Source organism: Cherax quadricarinatus, unplaced genomic scaffold, assembly GCF_038502225.1.
Source record: "Cherax quadricarinatus isolate ZL_2023a unplaced genomic scaffold, ASM3850222v1 Contig533, whole genome shotgun sequence".
Lineage (NCBI taxonomy): Eukaryota > Metazoa > Arthropoda > Malacostraca > Decapoda > Parastacidae > Cherax > Cherax quadricarinatus.
This window is the reverse complement of record NW_027195559.1, coordinates 68,906-86,706: the sequence shown is the minus strand read 5'-3', so window position 1 is coordinate 86,706 and position 17,801 is coordinate 68,906. Positions and strand designations below refer to the sequence as shown.

Sequence of the window (17,801 nt, the reverse complement as noted above, 5' to 3'; positions counted from 1 at the left end):
ACCCTGAGAAGCCTATGCCAGTTGTGGAATCTATTGTGGCATTAGGGAAGTCCTTGGGGTTGGAGGTTAGTGGGGAGGATGTGGAAGAGTTGGTGGAGGAGGACAATGAAGAACTAACCACTGATGAGCTGCAAGAGCATCTGCAACAGCAAGAGGCCAGACCTGAGGAAACTGCTTCAGAGGAGGGGAGAGAGAAATTGAAGAAGTTGCCTACTTCAAAGATTAAGGAAATGTGTGCAAAGTGGGTTGAACTGTAAACCTTTATGGATGAAAATCACCCTAATACAGCCATTGCAAGCCGTGCTGGTGACTATTACAGTGATAATGTTGTGGCCCATTTTAGGCAAATCTTAAAGGAACATGAAGTACAGAGCTCTGTGGACAGATTTGTTGTGCGACAGAGGTCTAGTGACTCTCAAGCTGGTCCTAGTGTCATTAAAAGAAGAAGGGAAGTAACCCCAGAAAAGGACTTGCTACCTCAAGTCTTCATGGAAGGGGATTACCCTTCCAAACAATAACTTCCACCATCTCCCCTCCTCCCATCCCATCAATCATCACCAGATCTTCAATAAAGGTAAGTGTCATGCATTCTACAGCTATATACTATTCAAATCAACTCGAATGTATCAATAAATCTTGCACAAGGGACGAATATGGAGAATATATAATAGCCAAATTTAAATAAAAAACCTGCAAAAACCCCTCACAGTTATAAACATCTACAGAGTACCACAGTCAAACATCACTTTAGTGAAAAACTAGGAAACATGATTACTGATGCACACATGAATAAAGACCACCTACTACTAACAGGAGATTTCATCATAAACATACTACACGACCAGGACCCACAAGTAACCGAATTCACAAACACAATGAGTAACTGCCTGTTGCTACCAGCAATATCTAAACCTACAAGAATCTTCGAGACAAGCATCTCCTTAATAGACCACATCTGGACAAACACCATATTCCCTTTAAAATCAGGCATAATCACAGACAACACTACAGACCACTACCCAACCTTTCTCATTACTAATCTGGGCAAACTGCCTTAAGACATTACTAAAGTAACCTTCAGACTACATAACGAGACAGCAGTTAACAACTTTATAACAGCTATGAATAACATCGATTGGCAAAATGAGCTCGAAACATATACAGATATGAATGAATGTATAAATAATTTTCTAAAAAAAGCCCAATGCCTCTGTAACAGACATTGCCCCAGAAAAACTAAAAAGATCACAGCAAAGAGACTAAATAATCCCTGGCTAACACCAAGCATCCTCAAATCCATTAACACAAAGCACAAATATGAAAAACAGTATAGAATGGGTCAAATAACTAGAGAACAGTCGAAAAGTTACTCGTCAGCACTTACCAGCCTGATATGAAGGTCAAAAAAATTGTATTACCTAGAGTTTACCTGGAGAGAGTTCCAGGGGTCAGCGCTCCCACGGCCCGGTCTGTGACCAGGCCTCCTGGTGGATCTGAGCCTGATCAACCAGGCTGTTGCTGCTGGCTGCACGCAATCCAACGTATGAGCCACAGCCCGGCTGATCAGGAACTGACTTTAGGTGCTTGTCCAGTGCCAGCTTGAAGACTGCCAGGGGTCTGTTGGTAATCCCCCTTATGTGTGCTGGGAGGCAGTTGAACAGTCTCGGGCCCCTGACACTTATTGTATGGTCTCTTAACGTGCTAGTGACACCCCTGCTTTTCATTGGGGGGATGGTGCATCGTCTGCCAAGTCTTTTGCTTTCGTAGTGAGTGATTTTCGTGTGCAAGTTCGGTACTAGTCCCTCTAGGATTTTCCAGGTGTATATAATCATGTATCTTAGGAAAATAGATTACATAACATCAAAAGTGATATTAAAAAAACCTGGAAAACTCTATCTGAAATTCTTGGAACTAAAAAGTTATCTAAAAACAAAGCAATCAAACTAACAAAATCAGATGAACCCCTACTCCAACCAAAACAGCAAACAGACTTAATGTTTTCTTCTCCACCATAGGAAAAAATATAGCAAACAAAATACCAAGCACAAACACCCGTCCATCAGACTACCTCATAGGTACCTACCCAAATGCAGTATTCCTAACTCCAACCAACCCCATTGAAGTTATGCTCATCATAAACACCCTTAAAACCAAGGCAGGAGACATAAACAACTTGCCTGCTTTTATGTACAAAAAAGCTTCTCAAGCATTGTCACCAATTATTGCAATGCTCTTTAACAAATCCATTGAATCATCTACCTTCCCAACAATCCTCAAGATAGCGAGGGTCACTCCGATCCACAAAGGAGGTGACCAAGCTGACTTGAATAACTATAGACCAATATCTAACTTACCACTGCTCTCTAAAATCTTTGAAAAATTAATTCAATGACGGATCTATTCCTACCTTGTTTCACACAACATATTAAACCCTTGTCGGTTTGGATTCAGGAATAATAAAAGCACAAATGATGCTATCATACACATGCTAGAACTAATATATACCGCACTTGAAAAGAAAGAAGTCCCGCTGGGCATTTTCACTGATTTACGTAAAGCTTTCGATACAGTCAACCATGAACTGCTGTACTCCAAATTAATGCACTATTGTATCAGAGGCCACTCCCTCAACTACCTAAAGTCATACCTTAGTAACAGAACTCAATATGTGTATGCAAATAATGCAAACTCTTCCACCCAACCAATCACAGTAGGAGTCCAACAAGGAAGTGTCCTTGGACCACTCCTCTTTCTCATCTACATCAATGATCTACCGAATGCATCACAGCTACTCAAACCCATATTATTTGCAGATGACACTACATATGTCTTTTCCCACCCAAACACAGGCATATTAGCAAACACAGTCAATGCTGAATTACAGAAAATATCTGCGTGGATGACGACTAACAAACTTACCCTAAATACTGATAAAACCTATTTCATTCAGTTTGGAAACAAAGCTGCAAATGATCCAATTAACATAATGCTAAATGGATCATCAGTCACAAGACTCACAGAGGGAAAATTCCTAGGTATCCACCTTGACAATAGCCTTAAGTTCCGGATACACATACAACAAATCACCAAGAAAATAGATAACAAAAAGGCACAATACCGTGACTGGAACGATACACAAATAACCCGCACATAAAAGAGAGAAGCTTACGACGACGTTTCGGTCCGACTTGGACCATTGACAAAGTCACACTAACAGAGGTGGAGCAGGACGGCTATATATAGGCAGGAAAAGGTGGAGGTAGTAGTAGTAGTAGTAGTAGTAGTACAAGAATTGTATATAATACCGACAGGATGAAATTAAGACACATGCACAACACCCGGGCATCCCCATCGTAGACGTTTCGCCATCCAGCCAGCCACTGAATGGCGAAACGTCCACAACAAAGACAACCTGATGCCGCACATGTGTCTCAATTTCATCAGTAGTTGTAGTAGAAGAAGAAGAGGTAGTAGTAGTGGTAGTGGTAGAAGTGGGAAATAAGGATGGCAAGCCAGTCAAATACAAAGGAAGGGGAGCACTGCAAGAGAGCTAGATACCCACAGAGGGAGAGCAAGCGCACAGAGGTGCGTGAAAGGGGAAGTGGTGAAATAAAATAAATGAAGAAGGAACAGAAACACGAGACAGGAGAGAGAAAGGCAACCCAGAGGAGAAAAGGAGAGAGGAAAGGGGAAGAGGAAGAAGACAAAGAAAAAGAAAAAATGAGGATTCAGGTTAAGTCACGGGTGTTCTGAAGTTTGGAGCATTTTACAATGTAGTGAGAGAGGAAGGCATCTACAGAGACGAAGCCAGGGCTAAGGTTCATACAAGGAAAGTTGTGTATTAGAGAGGATTCAACTAGATGGCGACTGTTCGAGTTGGAAGTAAGGAAGACAGTTTTAGCAGAAGACCAGTCAATAGGATGGCTATGATCTCTGACGTGACAGAGAAGAGCATTGTTGGTGTCGGCAAGCCTAACACTATTTTTGTGCTCCCTAAGTCTGTCAGAAAGAGATCGACCAGTTTCTCCGAAGTATTGAAGAGGACAGGAGGAGCAAGAAATAGACTAGACACCAGGAACATCTGTAGAAGGAGGAGAGGTATGAACGAGATTAGTGCGAAGAGTGTTAGTCTGGCGGAAGGTAAGCTTGATGTCTAAGGGACGGAGAGAATTGTTGAGATTAGAAAGACCGGAAATGTAGGGAAGGCAGAGGATAGAAGAGTTCCCATGAGTAGAGAGTTTGGGAGAGAAGAAATTGCATTTAGCACGTGAGAGGGCAGAGTCTATGAAATGGGAAGGGTAGCCAAGACGGGAGAACGAATCCATTTACCGTAAACCTATGCACAGTGGCATGTACATTCACTACTTTTCCTATCATGCTTCCCCTGTCAAGAAAAGTGTTCTTATCTCCCTCTTTCTCTGTGCCCTCCGCATCTGTGATCCTCAGCTCCTTCCAGCAGAAATTTCCACTCTTCATAATTCGTTCTCCCATCTTGGCTACCCTTCCCATTTCATTGACTCTGCCCTCTCACGTGCTAAACGCAATTTCTTCTCTCCCAAACTCTCTACTCATGGAAACTCTTCTATCCTCTGCCTTCCCTACATTTCCGGTCTTTCTAATCTCAACAATTCTCTCCGTCCCTTAGACATCAAGCTTACCTTCCGCCAGACTAACACTCTTCGCACTAATCTCGTTCATACCTCTCCTCCCTCTACAGATATTCCTGGTGTCTACTCTATTTCTTACTCCTCCTGTCCTCTTCAATACTTCGGAGAAACTGGTCGATCTCTTTCTGACAGACTTAGGGAGCACAAAAATAGTGTTAGGCTTGCAGACACTAACAATGCTCTTTTCTGTCACGTAAGAGATCATAGCCATCCTATTGACTGGTCTTCTGCTAAAACTGTCTTCCCTACTTCCAACTCGAACAGTTGCCGTCTAGTTGAATCCTCTCTAATACACAACTTTCCTTGTATGAACCTTAGCCCTGGCTTCGTCTCTGTAGATGCCTTCCTCTCCCACTACATTGTAAAATGCTCCAAACTTCAGAACACCCATGACTTAACCTGAATCCTCATTTTTTCTTTTTCTTTGTCTTCTTCCTCTTCCCCTTTCCTCTCTCCTTTTCTCCTCTGGGTTGTCTTTCTCTCTCCTGTCTCGTGTTTCTGTTCCTTCTTCATTTATTTTATTTCACCACTTCCCCTTTCACGCACCTCTGTGCGCTTGCTCTCCCTCTGTGGGTATCTAGCTCTCTTGCAGTGCTCCCCTTCCTTTGTATTTGACTGGCTCGTCATCCTTATTTCCCACTTCTACCACTACCACTACTACTACCTCTTCTTCTTCTACTACAACTACTGATGAAATTGAGACACATGTGCGGCGTCTGGTTGTCTTTGTTGTGGACGTTTCGCCATCCAGTGGCTGGCTGGATGGCGAAACGTCTACGATGGGGATGCTCGGGTGTTGTGCATTTGTCTTAATTTCATCCTGTCGGTATTATATACAATTCTTGTACTACTACTACCTCCACCTCTTCCTGCCTATATATAGCCGTCCTGCTCCACCTCTGTTAGTGTGACTTTGTCAGTGGTCCAAGTCGGACCGAAACGTCGCCGTAAGCTTCTCTCTTTTATGTGCGGGTTATTTGTGCACCAAGAAAATCTCCAAGACGGTAGGCATACTATCAAAGATAAGGTACTATGTTCCACAATCAGCTCTCCTGGCACTATACCATTCACTCGTATACCCTTATCTTACATATGGAATTTGTGCATGGGGATCAAGAACATCCAGTCACCTAAAACCCCTAATAACCCAGCAAAAGGCAGCAGTAAGAAGGATAACAAATTCCCACTCCCGCCAGCATACTCCACCAATTTTCAGAAGTCTGAATCTGCTCACCATTAAGAACATCCATATTTATTCATGTGCCTACTATATACACAGAACAATACACGCAAATATAAACCCCCCACTCAAACTTCTCGCCAACCTAACCAGGTCACATGACCACAACACAAGACACAGATCTCTTTTTGATATACCTCGTGTCCATATCGCACTGTGTAAAAACTCTATGCACATAAAGGGCCCCAAAATATGGAATTCATTACCAGAAGATATTAAAGTAACCCAGTTTGAAAATCAATTTAAGACTCTTCTCAAAAGCCACTTAACCACCCTAGACTAAATGCTAAATACTCAGTACACACTTACCCACCTATGTACTCCCACATCATAACTGAAACAATCACATTGAACCTTTTATCCATTGTTGACAGGAATATAATTGAATCATTGTCTACACAAAATGCATTTTCGAATATAAATATATCTTTGTATTATACAAATTTTGATTCATTTATAATTAATTTTCTACTGTGCAACTATGAAATAATTACTATCCTACTGTACAACTATGATATACTCTTTAGTATTAACCCTTAAACAGTCCAAACGTATACGTTCACGCGCGTAGTGCCCCAAACGTATATATACGTTTTCTTTGTTATTCATTCAACATTGCCACAATAAGCCTGAGTCACCTAGACATGAGAGAATGGGTGTGTGCACTCACTGTGTTGCATATTAAAATAATTGGGGATACCTGGGTACCATATGCTCTTTTTTCCTTTTAAAAGAAAAGATTTTTTTTTCCTCAAAAAATTTGGGGCGCTATGCGAGTGAACGTATATATATGTTTGGACCATTTAAGGGTTAAGTAGACTGTAAGCCAATAATGTTAAGTTGGCCCATAATGCCTAGGCATAATGGAGGATCTCTTTTGCATTGCAACCCACTATTGTAAATACAAAATCTCAATGTACTGTTTGCAAAGACATAAAATAAATAAATAAACAAATAAATAAATAAGTTCTTTATTTAGTACAGTAGTAATTGTGCATGTCTTCTTCTTTTTGTTTGTAGGAAAATGTATATTTCATGTGGTAATTTTTTTTTTTTCATACTTTGGGGTGTCAAGAACGGATTAATTTGATTTCCATTATTTCGTGTGGGGAAAATTAATTCAGCTTACGGTAATTTCGTCTAACGATGAGCTCTCAGGAATGGATTAATATTGTTAGCTGAGGGTCCACTGTAGTTCTTGTGATTTCATAGCCAATCTTTGTTCTGACACTAACATTAGGTACTGAAATTGTACTCAGATAGTCACAAACACTGACAGGTGAACATTTTCACCTGTCTTGGTCATTTACCATTGTCTAGAAATACATACAAAGTATTTATAGGTACCAGTAGTGCTTTAGACATGCTGGAGTATTTGAGGTTGTCAGTCCCTCAGCCTGGAGAAGTTCAGTTCCATATTCAGGAACTAGATAGTTACTGACTATGGAACTGAACTTCTCCAGGCTGAGGGACTGACAACCTCAAATTCTACGACTTCAAGGGTGATGGACTGATTACATCGTCTTCACATGCTGGAGTATATATGAAACTTCTTGAAGCATGGTATAAGACTGAGTGTCACTAAACTGCTGACAGTGCAACATTGGTTTGACACTTGATGATCATGCATTGCTGCAGGGAACCCCTGGCTTTGTTCGTTTTCATGTTACCCACAAATATGTCTGTCTGTCTGTCTAGCTCCATCTGCTTATCTGTCTGCCTGTGTGTGTCTGTCTTTCTGTCTGCCGTATCTGCTTCTCTCTATCTGTCTCAGAGAGTGGCCCATGAACCAACAGTTATTACTCACAATACAGTCACATCTGATACCTGATCAAGTGAACGTGTGTATTACTTACCAGTCGTGCTTATTATGCCTTATATCTACAAGCACAGTGTATAGCACTGGATTTTTTGGGTTATCCTAGGTAATTTATACTATGTATGAAAACTGTACTTATGTGTACCTGTGAGAAAGAGAGACAGAGTCAGACAGAGTCAGACAGAGACAGAGACAGAGACAGACAGAGATAGACAGACAGATACATATAGAGAGACAGCCAAAGTCAGCCGGCCTGATGAATATGTATTACACATGTTCCAGAATTGTTCCTCTTTACTTAGGGCATAGGTTATAGGACATCCTGGCAGGATGACACTACCAGTAGTATAAAAAATGAAAAGATGTTGCACAAATGTTGCGCATGGGTTATTATCGAGATTTTTGATATTTCTTCGATCACTTGTGGCCACATCCATCTCAGAGCCACTAAACTTTGGATCATCATCACTTTCCTCTTAAAAGGGGAGTGTTAATACGACATGACATCAGTGTATCCCTGGTGTTTGCCACACTATTTGCTCTAGCTGGCACTCAGTTGAATTGGTGCTCCCACAAGCTAATAAATGGTCCCAGATTTTTTAATACTGCATACACTGAGTGTTAAGACCCATTCTATACTGACCAGGCATCTCAGGCTAATTGTGCCAAATTTGGAGGCCGTTTGGAGTGCTAGCGGTACTAACGTACATCTACGTTTGGACAGTTAATGTTGGTAGAATTACCGACTATGTAAAGTAAAAGGACACAAGTGCAACTAATGTCACATTGGTTGCACTTGTGTCCTTTTACTTTACATATTATTATTATTATTATTATTATTATTATTATTATTATTATTATTATTATTATTATTATTATTAATATTAATATTATTATTATTATTATTATTATTATTCTTGCATATTTCACCTTGCATTTTGTATATATGCTGTGAGCAGTAGTCAAAAGACTACAGAAGGACATAAGATGTCCTGAGCTAAGCAAGATGTTGCAGTAATAATTAGTATTTACAAAGCAAATGATTCAGTGGTTCATGCCCTATGAATAATACTTTTGGTAACCCTACACCTTCTAATCCCCATGCTCAAAATTCTCTGCATAATGTTCACACCACACATTGCCCTCAGACATCACTGCCTTCACCTTCCTTCTTGCTATGACATTTATAACTCTTATTTTGCACACACATATTTTTAATTTATCTCTTCAAACAGGTGTAGTGTCTGATATGTGGAAGATGGCTAATGTGGTTCCTATTTTTAAAACAGGGGACAAGTCGTTACCGTCAAATTACCGCCCAATAAGCCTGACCTCAACTGTAGGCAAATTACTAGAGTCAATTATAGCTGAGATTATAAGAAGCCATCTCGAAAAGCATAGCTTGATTAATGATACTCAGCATGGATTCACAAGAGGCCAGTCTTGTCTAACTAATTTATTAACTTTCTTCAGTAAAGCTTTTGAGGCTGTTGACCACGATAAAGAGTTTGATATTATTTACTTAGATTTTAGTAACGCTTTTGATAGAGTTCCGCACCAAAGTCTGTTAAAGAAAGTGGCAGCTCATGGCATTGGGGAAAAAGTGCTCTCATGGATCGAGTCATGGCTCACAGACAGGAAGCAGAGAGTGTCCATAAATGGGGTTAAATCCGAGTGGGGATCTGTAACAAGTGGCGTTCCACAGGGATCAGTCTTGGGCCCGTTGTTGTTTATAATATATATCAATGACCTTGATGAGGGAATTACTAGTGATATGAGCAAATTCGCCGATGACACAAAGATAGGTAGGATAATTGATTCAAACGTAGACATTAGGGAACTTCAGGAGGATTTAAACAAACTATATTCTTGGTCAGAAAAGTGGCAGATGCAGTTCAATGTAGATAAATGCAAGGTTCTGAAGCTCGGGAGTGTCCATAACCCTAGCACTTATAAGTTAAATGATGTAGAACTTAGCCATACAGATTGCGAAAAGGACTTGGGGGTTATGGTGAGCAGCAACCTTAAACCAAGACAGCAATGCCTAAGTGTACGTAATAAGGCAAATAGATTACTGGGATTTATATCAAGAAGTGTAAGCAACAGAAGTCCAGAGGTCATACTGCAGCTTTATACATCATTAGTAAGGCCTCACCTAGATTATGCAGCTCAATTCTGGTCTCCATATTACAGAATGGACATAAATTCATTAGAAAACATTCAGCGTAGGATGACTAAATTAATACATAGCATTAGAAATCTTCCTTATGAAGAAAGATTGCAGACTCTTAAATTACATTCGCTTGTTAGACGAAGAATGAGGGGAGACCTGATTGAAGTGTATAAGTGGAAGATAGGTATTAATAAAGGGGATATTAATAAGGTCTTGAGGATATCTCTCCAAGAGAGAACCCGCAGTAATGGATTTAAATTAGATAAGTTTAGATTTAGAAAGGACATAGGAAAGTATTGGTTTGGAAATAGGGTAGTTGATGAGTGGAACAGTCTACCTAGTTGGGTGATTGAGGCTAGGACTTTGGGTAGTTTCAAATTTAGGTTGGATAAGTACATGAGTGGGAGGGGTTGGATTTGAGTGGGACTTGCACATCAGAGCTTATTTCTTGGGTAGCATAGAAAATTGGGTTGGGCAAATTTTTTGTTAGCGGGATGAATTGTAAAGGACCTGCCTAGTATGGGCCAACAGGCCTCCTGCAGTGTTCCTCATTTCTTATGTTCTTATAACAATGTTGGTACCACTATACTTTGGTACATTAATCTTTTGACCTCCATTGATAAGTAATTTTTTTTTCTTGTTGTCAGAGATGCCTTAACGTACCACCCACCTTTTTTCCCCTACATCAGTTCTGTGGTTCATTTCACTATTCTCAGACCCATCTGTTGATAAGTTCACTCACAAATGTCTAAACACATTTACTTTCTCTATACGCCCTCGCTCCAGTCTGATATCCAATCTTTCATTGTTAATCGTATTAACTTACTCCTTCCTGCATTCACTTGTAATAATAATAATACAGGTGCACATCCCTTTATCCAAAACCCAAGGGGGCCTGTATTGTTTCGAATTTCAGACTTTTTCGAATTTCAGAATGATTCTGAATGCCACCATGTGGCGACGTGACCCAGCATGGAGATGACTGACGCTCCACACTCCACGAAAAAGCTTCGGTTTTCGGAACCTTTTGAATTTCAGAATTTCGGATAAAGGGATGTGGACCTGTATTAATAATAATAGTAATTAACAATAGTAATAAATAATAATAATAATAATAATAATAATAATAATAATGTAGCAATTACAATTTTTTTAGTATTCACTACATGTAGTTTACAGACTTCTATATTTATACAGTGGTTGCGATTTACGCATACTGTAATTGGTATGTAGATATTTCTACATTTGTGGTAAATTTTGTAGCATTAACGTAGGGTAACCCAAGATAGTTAATGTGATTTAAATCTGTTGAGGCCAAAACCCTATCCTACAATTATTGCATATTGCTTACTCATTATTATTTTAATATAAATTATGAAGTTAGTAATTTAATGTGCCTTATTTTTTATATAAACTTCATTCAGGATGTCACCTTCACAAAGGAGCAGTATCATTAAAAATGAGAGAAAAAAGAAAGTAGTGATTCCTTTGGCAAAGAAGATAGAAATATTGGACAAACTCAAATCTGGCATTAGAGTGTCTGAGCTTGCTCGCCAGTACCAAGTCACTCACACTACAATTGTCAATATGAGGAAGTCGGAAGAAGCAATTAGATTAAGTGTTCGTATGGCAGGTAACTCCAGTCATACCCGCAAGATGATTACAGCAAGGCCTCCTAAGAAAAGTAAGATGGAAACATTGGTTTTTCATATACTGTTTTCTGATATCTGCTAGCATTGTTTTCTATACTAACTGAAAGATCAGTAGATAGCACAAGTCATGTTAAATTTACAAATTGTTTGATGTCTATATTACCTTATTTTTTTACATTGGTTACAATAGTTCTTCTTATTATAATCCTTCAGTAGTGAAAAGTGAATATTATTATAAAATCACTGTCTTGCCAGAAGGGTGCTTTACACTACAGTTTTTAAACTGCAACATTAACACCCCTCCTTCTGAGTGCAGACACTGTACTTCCCATCTCCAGGACTCAAGTCCGGCCTGCCGGTTTCCCTGAAACCCTTCATAAATGTTACTTTGCTCACACTCCAACAGCACGTCAAGTATTAAAAACCATTTGTTTCCATTCACTCCTATCAAACACGCTCACGCATGCCTGCTGGAAGTCCAAGCCCCTCGCACATAAAGGAGGTTTTGTGTGCGAGGGGCTTGGACTTCCAGCAGGTATGCGTGAGCGTGTTTGATAGGAGTGAATGGAGACAAATGGTTTTTAATACTTGACGTGCTGTTGGAGTGTGAGCAAAGTAACATTTATGAAGGGATTCAGGGAAACCGGCAGGCTGGACTTGAGTCCTGGAGATGGGAAGTACAGTGCCTGCACTCTGAAGGAGGGGTGTTAATGTTACAGTTTAAAAACTGTAGTGTAAAACACTCTTCTGGCAAGACAGTTATGGAGTGAATGATGGTGGAAGTTTTTCTTTTTTGGGTCACCCTGCCTTGGTGGGAATTGGCCAGTGTACATAAATTGGAGGATAATGACTGGTAGCAGAGGATACATTGGCATTGCTCATCTAACACTCATTTGTACATTACCAGGATAGTCTGATTTCATAGACTTGTAGATAGTACCATGACCAATTTTGAATGCAGACCAGGTATACTGTAGTTAATTTAATTTTCATCAGTAATTTCAGACTAGTAGTTGTCATATATTTGACATGGTGAGTTAATGGAAGATAAGATCAGATAACTTTTACTTACATTTTTATGCAGAGCACTTACCATTTTATTCCTTTAGGCAGTTTTAGTAAGTTGTATCATATTACACGCTTTTGAAACATGAAAAACTTTCTTTGGGACATTCGTTGAATCATGTTTGGTATAACTGCATGTCTATATAACCTCTATGATGCCAGTATTGAAGGCTCAGATTTTTTACTCAGTCCTGTTTACCTCATGTGTGCACATGGGCAACTATCTTGGATGCTTTCCAAAATTGTGCCACATTTTAGCACATCTGACAAGGAGAAGGGCAGACTTGTCATATAAAACCCTTCACAGTTCAGTGAGAAAACAGTAATAGACATTAAAATAAATAAATATATAACAGTGCTGGTTTCTTTTTCTGTCTCATAAACACGCTAAGATAACAGGGATATCTTGCTACTCCTACTTACACTTTGGTCACACTTCACAGACACGCACATGCATATATATATATACATACATCTAGGTTTTTCTCCTTTTTCTAAATAGCTCTTGTTCTTTTTTATTTCTTCTATTGTCCATGGGGAAGTGGAAAAGAATCTTTCCTCCGTAAGCCATGCGTGTCGTATGAGGCGACTAAAATGCCGGGAGCAATGGGCTAGTAACCCCTTCTCCTGTATACAATTACTAAAAAAGAGAAGAAGAAAAACTTTATAAAACTGGGTTGCTTAAATGTGCGTGGATGTAGTGCGGATGACAAGAAACAGATGATTGCTGATGTTATGAATGAAAAGAAGTTGGATGTCCTGGCCCTAAGCGAAACAAAGCTGAAGGGGGTAGGAGAGTTTCAGTGGGGGGAAATAAATGGGATTAAATCTGGAGTATCTGAGAGAGTTAGAGCAAAGGAAGGGGTAGCAGTAATGTTAAATGATCAGTTATGGAAGGAGAAAAGAGAATATGAATGTGTAAATTCAAGAATTATGTGGATTAAAGTAAAGGTTGGATGCGAGAAGTGGGTCATAATAAGCGTGTATGCACCTGGAGAAGAGAGGAATGCAGAGGAGAGAGAGAGATTTTGGGAGATGTTAAGTGAATGTATAGGAGCCTTTGAACCAAGTGAGAGAGTAATTGTGGTAGGGGACTTGAATGCTAAAGTAGGAGAAACTTTTAGAGAGGGTGTGGTAGGTAAGTTTGGGGTGCCAGGTGTAAATGATAATGGGAGCCCTTTGATTGAACTTTGTATAGAAAGGGGTTTAGTTATAGGTAATACATATTTTAAGAAAAAGAGGATAAATAAGTATACACGATATGATGTAGGGCGAAATGACAGTAGTTTGTTGGATTATGTATTGGTAGATAAAAGACTGTTGAGTAGACTTCAGGATGTACATGTTTATAGAGGGGCCACAGATATATCAGATCACTTTCTAGTTGTAGCTACACTGAGAGTAAAAGGTAGATGGGATACAAGGAGAATAGAAGCATCAGGGAAGAGAGAGGTGAAGGTTTATAAACTAAAAGAGGAGGCAGTTAGGGTAAGATATAAACAGCTATTGGAGGATAGATGGGCTAATGAGAGCATAGGCAATGGGGTCGAAGAGGTATGGGGTAGGTTTAAAAATGTAGTGTTAGAGTGTTCAGCAGAAGTTTGTGGTTACAGGAAAGTGGGTGCAGGAGGGAAGAGGAGCGATTGGTGGAATGATGATGTAAAGAGAGTAGTAAGGGAGAAAAAGTTAGCATATGAGAAGCTTTTACAAAGTAGAAGTGATGCAAGGAGGGAAGAGTATATGGAGAAAAAGAGAGAAGTTAAGAGAGTGGTGAAGCAATGTAAAAAGAGAGCAAATGAGAGAGTGGGTGAGATGTTATCAACAAATTTTGTTGAAAATAAGAAAAAGTTTTGGAGTGAGATTAACAAGTTAAGAAAGCCTAGAGAACAAATGGATTTGTCAGTTAAAAATAGGAGAGGAGAGTTATTAAATGGAGAGTTAGAGGTATTGGGAAGATGGAAGGAATATTTTGAGGAATTGTTAAATGTTGATGAAGATAGGGAAGCTGTGATTTCGTGTATAGGGCAAGGAGGAATAACATCTTGTAGGAGTGAGGAAGAGCCAGTTGTGAGTGTGGGGGAAGTTCGTGAGGCAGTAGGTAAAATGAAAGGGGGTAAGGCAGCCGGGATTGATGGGATAAAGATAGAAATGTTAAAAGCAGGTGGGGATATAGTTTTGGAGTGGTTGGTGCAATTATTTAATAAATGTATGGAAGAGGGTAAGGTACCTAGGGATTGGCAGAGAGCATGCATAGTTCCTTTGTATAAAGGCAAAGAGGATAAAAGAGAGTGCAAAAATTATAGGGGGATAAGTCTGTTGAGTGTACCTGGTAAAGTGTATGGTAGAGTTATAATTGAAAGAATTAAGAGTAAGACGGAGAATAGGATAGCAGATGAACAAGGAGGCTTTAGGAAAGGTAGGGGGTGTGTGGACCAGGTGTTTACAGTGAAACATATAAGTGAACAGTATTTAGATAAGGCTAAAGAGGTCTTTGTGGCATTTATGGATTTGGAAAAGGCGTATGACAGGGTGGATAGGGGGGCAATGTGGCAGATGTTGCAAGTGTATGGTGTAGGAGGTAGGTTACTGAAAGCAGTGAAGAGTTTTTACGAGGATAGTGAGGCTCAAGTTAGAGTATGTAGGAAAGAGGGAAATTTTTTCCCAGTAAAAGTAGGCCTTAGATAAGGATGCGTGATGTCACCGTGGTTGTTTAATATATTTATAGATGGGGTTGTAAGAGAAGTAAATGCGAGGGTCTTGGCAAGAGGCGTGGAGTTTAAAGATAAAGAATCACACACAAAGTGGGAGTTGTCACAGCTGCTCTTTGCTGATGACACTGTGCTCTTGGGAGATTCTGAAGAGAAGTTGCAGAGATTGGTGGATGAATTTGGTAGGGTGTGCAAAAGAAGAAAATTAAAGGTGAATACAGGAAAGAGTAAGGTTATGAGGATAACAAAAAGATTAGGTGATGAAAGATTGAATATCAGATTGGAGGGAGAGAGTATGGAGGAGGTGAACGTATTCAGATATTTGGGAGTGGACGTGTCAGCGGATGGGTCTATGAAAGATGAGGTGAATCATAGAATTGATGAGGGAAAAAGAGTGAGTGGTGCACTTAGGAGTCTGTGGAGACAAAGAACTTTGTCCTTGGAGGCAAAGAGGGGAATGTATGAGAGTATAGTTTTACCAACGCTCTTATATGGGTGTGAAGCGTGGGTGATGAATGTTGCAGCGAGGAGAAGGCTGGAGGCAGTGGAGATGTCATGTCTGAGGGCAATGTGTGGTGTGAATATAATGCAGAGAATTCGTAGTTTGGAAGTTAGGAGGAGGTGCGGGATTACCAAAACTGTTGTCCAGAGGGCAGAGGAAGGGTTGTTGAGGTGGTTCGGACATGTAGAGAGAATGGAGCGAAACAGAATGACTTCAAGAGTGTATCAGTCTGTAGTGGAAGGAAGGCGGGGTAGGGGTCGGCCTAGGAAGGGTTGGAGGGAGGGGGTAAAGGAGGTTTTGTGTGCGAGGGGCTTGGACTTCCAGCAGGCATGCGTGAGCGTGTTTGATAGGAGTGAATGGAGACAAATGGTTTTTAATACTTGACGTGCTGTTGGAGTGTGAGCAAAGTAACATTTATGAAGGGATTCAGGGAAACCGGCAGGCCGGACTTGAGTCCTGGAGATGGGAAGTACAGTGCCTGCACTCTGAAGGAGGGGTGTTAATGTTGCAGTTTAAAAACTGTAGTGTAAAGCACCCTTCTGGCAAGACAGTGATGGAGTGAATGATGGTGAAAGTTTTTCTTTTTCGGGCCACCCTGCCTTGGTGGGAATCGGCCGGTGTGATAATAAATAAAAAAAAATAACAGTGCTCTGCTAATGACTAGCCTCAAGATAACTACAGCAAGGCTGTCAGTGGCAATTACCAATTACACTTCAGAAAGCTTCCAGATGTTACCAGTCTGACAGCTAAGCAAACTACGTACCATATTATCGTTTTTATTACACCAATATGCATGTACATCTGTAAGTTGATATAGTGCATGTAGGGAGGCGTGACATTTTAACCCTTTCAGGGTCCAGACCCCAAATCTGAGAATTGCTCTCTGGGTCCAAGAATTGAAAATTGTTACTTTTTTCTTTTCTAATATTTTTTTCCAGTAATTTTTGTGGCCTGTGAGACCAATATAATGCATAATGTATATATGTACACTCGTATTCAACACAATAACCGCACTAATATCATCATTATATTGTTTACAAAACTTGTTTACACAAGCAGGTAAAAATGTTGCATACTACTAATGTTCTATTATATATATACATATTTACAATCACTGGCCATGTTCCTAGAACTGCTGTAATCTGTCTTCAAAACATGGTATCATGTTCAGTGGTGTCTTACACTTCTTGCATATAAAATGAGTGTCTCTGCATCTTTGTGGCCATTATTTTGTACATGCACAGATATAACATCTCTTCTGAGCCCATTTCTTCTTAGTTGAAGGAAGTTGTATTACGAAGTCATCACCTTGCCGCCTCAAACGAGTACGTAATTGGTGATCAGTTCATGGATGGTTTTTTATTGTAGGTGTTGAGACCTGGTACTTGAATATAGTTGTCTGATGACAAATAATGTCCATGAGATCCAAGAAGAGTTTCATGTACCACTTGTAACTCATGCAAACACAATCAGCAAACCCAATTTGCATGTCACATTTGTCCACCATAGGCATATTTAGTGTATAGTCAATCACTGTTGCAGGCTTTAGAATAGGTCCATGGGTCACTTTATCCACCTTCCCACTGTCTTTCATTTCGTTATGGTGAATGGATGACAACAGTGTGACATGTCGTTTGTCATGCTACCATAATGTCATTGGATGTAAACACCTGCACCTCACCACTATGAGTGCCTGTGTTGAACCTGGGCATACATTTATGATATGAATGTACTGTACCACACATGTCTGTCATGCTCACTTGCAAGAAGTCACTGAACAAGGGGCTTTTTGTGTCAGTCATCATTAAATAATGTATGTTCCTTACCAAGATTTTTTAATTTTTTTTTACTATTACACTGGCTGATTCCCACCAAGGCAGGGTGGCCCAAAAAAGAAAAACTTTCACCATCATTCACTCCATCACTGTCTTGCCAGAAGGGTGCTTTACACTACAGTTTTTAAACTGCAACATTT

General features: G+C 39.9%; 1 protein-coding gene across 5 annotated transcripts in view; it reads left to right on the top strand.

Moving 5' to 3' along the window:
• LOC128698270 (uncharacterized) overlaps positions 1 to 17,801 on the top strand; it is an 82,028-nt gene that overhangs the window by 38,452 nt on the left and 25,775 nt on the right. For all 5 annotated transcript variants that reach the window (XM_070080495.1, XM_070080494.1, XM_070080493.1 and 2 more), the window contains one exon: positions 11,324 to 11,583. In XM_070080495.1, the coding sequence (XP_069936596.1) occupies positions 11,325 to 11,583 (259 nt within the window). In that variant the 5' untranslated portion in view covers position 11,324. The remainder of the gene's footprint in view (positions 1 to 11,323; positions 11,584 to 17,801) is intronic.